Below are 8305 nucleotides of genomic sequence, written 5' to 3' on the forward strand. Positions count from 1 at the left end.
GCCCACATTCGAAGATGTGGGCTGCATTTTCTCGGAATGTAGGTTCAGATGCTCAATTCCAAGTTCGACAGTGATTCTTCGAGCACGCTATTCTACACTCTCTGTTTTGGTGAGTCCTCATGTTCTGAGGACGTGATGTCTGATGTTGGTTTTATGAAATTGTTTACATTTGATAACTGAGTATAAGTCAGTTGGGGCATGTCTCAATGGCTCGCTGGTTTTATTGATTTTCTTAGAGGCTTGTCATACTAGTATAGATGTTGGGAGTTGACTAATAAGTCGTATTTTGTTATCTTTCTAAAATTCTTTTATTCTTGGATGATGATTACTGTGTTGATATTTGAGGGTTATTTATGGAAACCTCGTTGATTTGTGTTGAACTGAATGAAAATGGCTCAAAGGGTTAGCTTGGGGCTACTCGTAGCCTCAAGCACTGTGTGACACTCCGGGACCCATTTTTTGGGTTTTACAGACTTGGTATCAGAGCCTAATGGTTTAAACTGTCCTAGGGAGTCTGACAAGCCGCGTTAAGTAGAGTCTTGATCATCGGTGTGTAGCGCGCCATATCTATGAGCAAGAGACTACAAGATGTTTTAGGAAAAAGTGTGATTCTTTCTTTCAGAAGTCTATCGTGCTTAAAGTGTCTCTCTCTGCTATTGATTCGTGCTCTCTTCTTTCAGAAATATGCCTCCACATCGAGCGAGAAGAAATAATGATGGTTAGTAACCTCAATCCGTTGACCCATTGAATGAAAACGTGTCTTATGCTGAATTTTAGGCAGCCTTTCAGGCGCTGGCCCAAGCTGTTACTGCAAATATTCAGCATAACCCGACCTCGGCTCCATAGCAGTAGGGAGGTGATTCAGCTGCTGTCAGGATCCGTGACTTCATGCGAATGAATCTGCTGGAATTCTATGGGTCCAAGTCTGATGAAGATCCACGGTTGTTTTTAGAGGAGGTGCAGAAGCTTACTCAGGTGATGCATGTATCTGAGAAACATAATGTGGAGTTGGCTGCGTATCAGTTGAAAGACCTCGCTTATGACTGGGTTGTTGCTTGGAGGAAAGGTAGAGGTTAAGGAGTTGTCCGTACGACTTGGCAAGAGTTCGAAGATGCATTCCTGGATAAGTTTTTCCCTTTGGAGATGAGGGAGGTGAAGGTAGAAGAGTTTATGAACCTGTGACAGGGCTCTATGACTGTTAGGGAGTACTGTCTAAAGTTCAATCAGTTGGCCAAGTATGCTCCTGACTTAGTGGCTGATAATCGGGCTAATATGAGTAAGTTTGTGACTGGAGTGTCTAGTCATGTGGTTAAGGAGTGTAGGAGTGTGACATCTCAAAAAATGCTTTTCGAACTCGTTATGGCCATTTTGGGTTTCTTGTTATGTCTTTTGGGTTAACTAATGCCCCAGCAGCTTTCATGGACCTCATGAATCGAGTGTTCAGACCATATGTGGATATGCTTTTCATAGTGTTCATCGATGATATACTGGGGTACTCCCGTAGTGAGGATGAACATTCTGATCATCTCCGAACTATCTTACAAACCCTTAGAGATCACAAGTTGTTTGTCAAGTTCAGTAAGTGTGAGTTTTGGCTAAGGTGAGTTGCTTTTCTGGGTCATATCACTTCTTCCGAGGGTATTAGAGTTGATCCCCAAAAGACTAAAGCTGTTAGAAATTGGCCTAGACCTATTTCTCCGACTGATATCTGAAGTTTCTTGGGTTTAGCTGGCTATTACCTCCATTTTGTTGAGGGTTTTTCCTTTATAGCGTCTCCTATGACTCGGTTGACCCAAAAGAAAGTGAAGTTCTTATGGTCCGAATCTTGTGAGAAGAGTTTTTAAGAGTTGAAGACTCGACTCACTTCAGCCCCTGTTTTGACTTTGCCTGAAGGCGTTGAGGGTTTTGTGGTGTACTGTGATGCTTCGAGAGTTGGGTTGGGTTGCGTATTGATGCAGAAGGGTAAGGTGATAGCTTATGCTTCTAGACAGTTAAAACCCCATGAGAAAAACTACCCCGCCCATGACTTTGAGTTGGCTGCTGTTGTGTTTGCATTGAAAATCTGGAGACACTATTTGTATGGTGTCCATGTTGATGTTTTCACTGATCATAAGAGTCTGCAGTATGTGTTTACCCAGAGAGAATTGAATCTTAGACAGAGTCGATGGTTAGAATTGTTAAAGGACTATGATATGAGTGTGTTGTACCATCCAGGCAAGGCCAATATTGTGGCGGATGCCCTATGTAGAGCGTCCATGGATAATGTTTCGCATGTGGTAGAAGGTAAGAAAGAGTTGGCTCGTGATGTATATCGTTTGGCTAGATTGGGGGTTAGGTTGTTTGACTCTGCTGAAGGTAGTATAGGGGTTCAGAATAGTTCCGAATCATCCTTGGTTTCGCAAGTGAAGGAAAAGCAATACTTAGATGCTAATTTGGTCAGACTGAAGGAGTCAGTCAAGGACCAAAAAGTAGAGGTTTTCTCCCAAGGGGGAGATGGTGTGTTGAGATTGTAGGGTAGATTGTGTGTCCCGAATGTTGATGATCTGAGACAGAGGATTATGGCTGAAGCACACGCGGCGCAATATTCTATTCATCCTGGAGCCACCAAGATGTACTGAGACTTGCGGGAAATCTATTGGTGAAGTGGCATGAATAAAGATATAGCAGCGTTTGTAGCTAAGTGTGCAACATGCCAACAGGTTAAGGTTGAACACCAAAGACCTGGTGGTATGATGCAAGAGTTTAGTATTCCCACCTGGAAGTGGGTATAGATAAATATGGACTTCGTGATTGGTTTACCTCCTTCCCGACGTCATCATGATTCCATTTGGATTGTGGTTGATAGATTGACTAAGTCTGCTCATTTCTTGCCTGTTCATACTTCATGTACTTCTGAGGATTACGCTAGATTGCATATCCGAGATCTAGTCAGACTGCATGGAGTTCCCCTGTCTATCATTTCGGATAGGGGTACTCAGTTCACTTCGTAATTTGGGAAAGCTTTTTAGAAGGGTCTTGGTACCCAAGTGCTTTTAAGTTTTGCCTTTCATCCTCAGACCTATGGTCAGGCTGAGCGGACCATCTAGACTTTAGAGGATATGTTGAGAGCTTGTGCACTTGACTTTAAGGGAAGTTGGGATGATCACTTACCTTTGATAGAGTTTGCTTACAATAACAGTTTCTACTCTAGTATTGGCATGGCTCCGTTTGAAGCCTTATATGAGAGAAAGTGTAGATCACCCATAGGTTGGCTCGAGGTGGGTGAAGCGGCTGTGAGTGGTCCTGATTTGGTATTTGAGGCTATGGAAAAAGTTAAGTTGATTAGGGAAAGGTTGAAAACTGGGCAGAGTCGTCAGAAGTCATATGCGGATGTTAGAAGGAGAGACCTTGAGTTTGAAGTTGGTGACCTAGTGTATCTGAAAATTTCACCCGTGAGAGGGGTGAAGAGATTCGGAAAAAAGGGGAAGCTTAGTCCCCGTTATGTTGGTCCTTACAAAATTCTTAGTCGTGTTGGTAAGGTAGCTTATGAGGTCAAGTTGCCTTCCGAGCTTTCCTCTGTTCATCCAATATTCCATGTCTTCATGCTTAGAAAGCATATTAGCGATGCTGTGGTAGTGGAATCCTCTGTGAGTACTAATATTCAAGAAAATCTTTCTTTTGATGAGATTCCTGTTGAGATTCTTGATTTCAGTGTCCGAATAATAAGAAACAAAGAAGTTCCCTTGGTCAAAGTGTTGTGGCGAAATCAATCTGTTGAGGGTGCAACTTGGGAAGCTGAGGCGGATATGCGATCCAAGTACTCGCACCTATTTTCCGCGAACTCCGATCAAGCCGAAGGTACCGTTCTTTCCTAAATCATGCACTTTTGATAAAAGTTGCAGCAGTTCAGCTATCATTTATTATGTGTTCAGCTGTAGTTTCTTGAATTTATGCATTCTATGTTACATTCGGAGTGAGAAACGATGTGGTGATGAGTCTAACGAATGGTTTCAGCTATATGCTCTATTTCCTATCTAATATTTGCATGTCTAGCATCATTCGAGGACGATTGTATCCAAGGGGGGATGATGTAATACCCCGGAAAATTTTTTGTTGAAATTTTATGCGTAAACCTGCTGGGTTCTATCTTCTAGATTGAATTATAAATTTTTCGTGTGAAATGTCTTAGATGATAACCCACCATTGCGTAGAGTATCGAATAAGCTTTCCAACGATATGTGGATCATCCAAAACAGACACCCAAGTGATGAGTTATGAACATTCCGATCGAACTAAAACGTGCAGGAAAAAGTACTGAGGCCTGGTGTATTTTTTCTCCAACTTTAAACGATCATAACTCCTTGTACATAATGATCTGGGTGATCTACTATATATCAACGGAAAGCTCTGCGAGTCCTCCTTCCGATGAAATTAGTTTCATCTAATTTGTCTATTGGAGCAAAAAGTTATGGTCGATCTACTTCAGACTATCAAAACAGTCCACCAAAGGACAGATTCGAGAATTATTTAATTTTCAGTCGCGTTTTGGTCATTCCCCCTCACCCTAAATCCGTCCAAACCCTATATTAAAGCCTATTAGAAGTATTATATGTTATATTTCATCAAATTCCCTCAAAAAGAAAATCTTAAGCTCCTACATCCAACTTCAAGAACCTCCAAAGTTCACTATTAATTCTGCAAATTTATTCAAGATTCCAAGTTCCTAGTTCAAGAACTTCAAGAACCTCCAAAGTTCACCATTAATTCTGTAAATTTATTCAAGATTCCAAGTTCCTTGTTCAATAACTCCAAGAACCATCATTCAAAGGCACGATTAACATCTCCAAAACGAGTACTGATCTAAAGTTCATCATTCAAGGTATGTGGGGTTTTTCAACATAAACTATCTTTCGTTCTTGTGCCCAAAAGTAATTTTCTTTACAAAGGCATGATTTTTATTTGATTTTTTATGAATTTGAAGCATGAACCCATATCTTATGATGATTATTATGAAATCTTGATGTTTATGATTTTGAAAGATGAATTTACATGCGTGGAGATATAAAAAATGAATCTTGAACGATATTTATCATGATTTTGATATTTGGGTCGTGAATCCCCATTGGAAATTGTGTTTTTTTAGAAAGTGTGTGTTATAAGCACGTTGATGTTGAATATTTGAGATATTTTGAATGATTTGACCTTTTGGTCTTGATGGAGTTCTTTTTAACTCGAGTGTGAAAGAAATTCACAACGTGGTTGATTTTGATAGATGGGAAGCATGATGGCTCCCGATGTATATTTATATATTACTGAAATTTTTTTGTTGTGGATTGTCTTTGAAATGATCTGAGCTAAGTTTGGGAGAAATCTTTAGCACCGAGTGGGAGGTATAAAGCGACCTTACTTCCCTGGAACTACGTGCCCCCGTAGGAGTGAGCCTGAGGTTAATTTATATAGTGATCACTAGTTTGTGTGGATTTGATATCGATAGTCCTACTCCAATGGAAAGGATAGGATGGCTCTCCCCAATGTGGGTTCTACGTTGGACTCCATGTGGCTCACATGGTTTATGTCGGTTATAGGATCTCCCAGTGTGTGTGTGTTTCCTTGTGTCTATGGTGAATGGTGAAGTGATTTGAAAGTGGAATTGTGAAAATTATTCTTTCAAAAGATTTAAATGATATTTACATTATGAGAACTGATATTCTTGATGAACTGAAAGTGATTGACAAATTATATGATGACTTACATGTGTTATTATACTTATTTCATCCTCTCATGATTATGATGATTTTCTTCGGGCTATGTAAGTCTTTCATACAACCTGCACATTTCTTATAAATATTGATGATGATGATGTTTATGCAACTGCATACACCCCCATATACTCGGTTCCTTTCCATGGTACTGACCCACATCTTCGGATGTGGGCTGCATTTTCTCGGAATGTAGGTTCAGGTGCTCAGTTCCAGGGTCGACAGTGATTTTCGGGCACGCTGTTCTACATCCTCTGTTGTGGTGTGTCCTCATGTTCCAAGGACGTGATGTCTGATGTTGGTTTCATGGAATTGTTTACATTTGATAACTGAGTATGAGTTAGTTGGGGTATGTCTCAATGGCTCGCTGGTTTTATTGATTTTCTTAGAGGCTTGTCAAACTAGTATAGATGTTGGGAGTTAACTAATAAGTCGTATTTTGTTATCTTTCTGAAATTTTTTTATTCTTGGATGATGATTACTCTGTTGATATTTGAGGGTTATTTATGGAAACCCCGTTGATTTATGTTGAACTAAATGAAAATGGCTCAAAGGGTTAGCTTGGGGCTACTCGTAGCCTCAAGCACCGTGTGACGCTCTGGGACCCGTTTTTGGGGCATTACAAAAATGGACGTAATTGGACCAATTGAACTAATAGCCTCGAATGGACATAGGTTCATCTTGGTAGCCATTGATTATTTCATGAAGTGGATGGAAGCAACGACTTTCGAATCAGTGACCAAGAAAGCAGTGGTTGATTTTATTCACTCCAATATTATTTATCGATTTGGCATTCCAAAGATAATTATCACGTATAATGCTGTAAATCTCAACAGTCATTTAATGTAAGAAGTATTTCAACAATTTAAGATTATGCATCAAAATTCAACTCCTTATCGCCCGAAAGCGAATGGAGCTGTAGAAGCTGCTAGCAAGAACCTAAAGAAAATACTTCACAAGATGGTGCAAGGTTCCCGACAATGGCATGAAAAGTTACATTTTGCTTTGTTGGGTTATCGTACTATAGTTTGGACTTCAATTGGTGCAACTCCTTACTTGTTGGTGGACGGAACTAAAGCAGTTACACCTGCAGAGATTGAAATTCTATCTCTTCGAGTATTTGAAGAAGCTGAAGTTGGTGATGACCAATGAGTCAAGACTCGTTTGGAGCAATTAAGCTTGATTGATGAGAAAATATTAACATCAGTATGTCATGGACAACTATACTAGAAGAGAATGGCATGAGCATATAACAAAATGGTGCGTCATAGACACTTTGAAGTTGGTCAGTTAGTACTAAGACGCATCCTACCCCATCAGATTAAAGCCAAAGGCAAATTTTCTCCTAATTGGCATGCACCATTCATGGTGAAGAAAGTGTTACCTAATGGCGATTTATATCTCACTGATATAGAAGGCAAAATAGAAGGAATGTCGGTCAGTGCTGATGCAGTTAAAAGATATTATGTATGATATTCATGTACAATTACATTATGTATGTTTTGTACTTGCATTTTAAAAGATTGAAATGATGAAGGCATTTCGTTCTACTATCCGAATAATATATCAACCTTTGCTTACCCCTTTTGAGCTTTTATTTTTCTTCGTACCCCTCTTTTGGAATCGAATTAAAGTAAAAAAAAAAGTAGAAAAAAAAATGAAGTAGAAGAAGAAGAAATTAATCAAAAATTCAAAATCAAGAAAATGAATGACGAGTCTGAACTACGTTTGACCTGATTCTTGCTATGATAAGATACGTAGGCAGCCCTACTCTGGGGTTCGGTCCAACTAAAAGAAAATTCAAATTACCCAGAATGGAAGAAAATTGGGGCAAAATTTTATTCTCTTAAAAGAATCGATTCCAAAAGTTGAATATTTTACCCAATGTTGTGTAAATTTTGAGCTTCATGCCGACCTTTCTTTCTAACCCTATCCAAAATCCAAGTTATAACCAAAGAAAGACCTTCAGATCAATATTTGAGAATGTCAAGGCTAAACATGTTATGGGTGCATGATATTTCATATTTCGGGTTTTTATTCTAAAAAAATGAAAAAAAAAAAGAGTCTTATTGGTGAAAACCCTATTGGGCACCATAAGGCGACTGTAAGCTGAGAAAGAAGTAAAAATAAGATAGGCTCGTTGGCAAAAATCCATTGAGGTGCCACTAGCCGAAGGAGAGTTGTTAGCCAGAAGGAATGAGTTCAGGATTGGCTAAATTTCAAGCTCAATAAGTGGATAAAAGTTGTAATAATTGGTGTGGGTAGATCTGGCTGTTCGATTCAAAATGCATGTCATAATCACTAGAATCGGTTTCCACATTTAGATAAATTTTTCTTTTTGTTTGGAAAAAAAGATACCTATTATCTTTTCCTTTTGATTTATTTTGTTTTTTTTTTTGTTTTTGTGTCCTTGTCATCAAACGAAAACAATCTTGACAGCTATAGACATGATTTTTGACAGCTAAAACAATCTTGTTCTCTTTAAAAACTCATTGTGATCATTAACTATAGAGTGAGTTCGACGAATCCAATAATTTAAGGTCCCGCTATTGTTGGATTAAAAGTCA

The 8305-nt window shown here is 39.1% G+C and overlaps 1 protein-coding gene across 1 annotated transcript; it reads left to right on the top strand.

Annotated features, from left to right (window-relative positions):
• Positions 1 to 6365: 6365 nt before the first annotated feature.
• LOC107846661 lies at positions 6366 to 6890 on the top strand. The gene is made up of 2 exons (XM_016690976.1): positions 6366 to 6560; positions 6609 to 6890. The coding sequence occupies exons 1-2, from the start codon at positions 6366 to 6368 to the stop codon at positions 6888 to 6890; spliced, it is 477 nt and encodes a 158-aa protein (XP_016546462.1).
• Positions 6891 to 8305: the final 1415 nt, after the last annotated feature.

The sequence above is a fragment of the Capsicum annuum genome, chromosome 11, assembly GCF_002878395.1.
Source record: "Capsicum annuum cultivar UCD-10X-F1 chromosome 11, UCD10Xv1.1, whole genome shotgun sequence".
NCBI classification, from domain to species: domain Eukaryota; kingdom Viridiplantae; phylum Streptophyta; class Magnoliopsida; order Solanales; family Solanaceae; genus Capsicum; species Capsicum annuum.

Excerpts from the sequence above, each read along its gene's own strand:
- LOC107846661 (XM_016690976.1), top strand. The coding sequence starts at position 6,366 with ATGGACGTAATTGGACCAATTGAACTAATAGCCTCGAATGGACATAGG. Across the intron at positions 6,561-6,608 it reads TAATTATCACGTATAATGCT|ATTATGCATCAAAATTCAAC; the intron begins GTAAATCTCAAC and ends CAACAATTTAAG.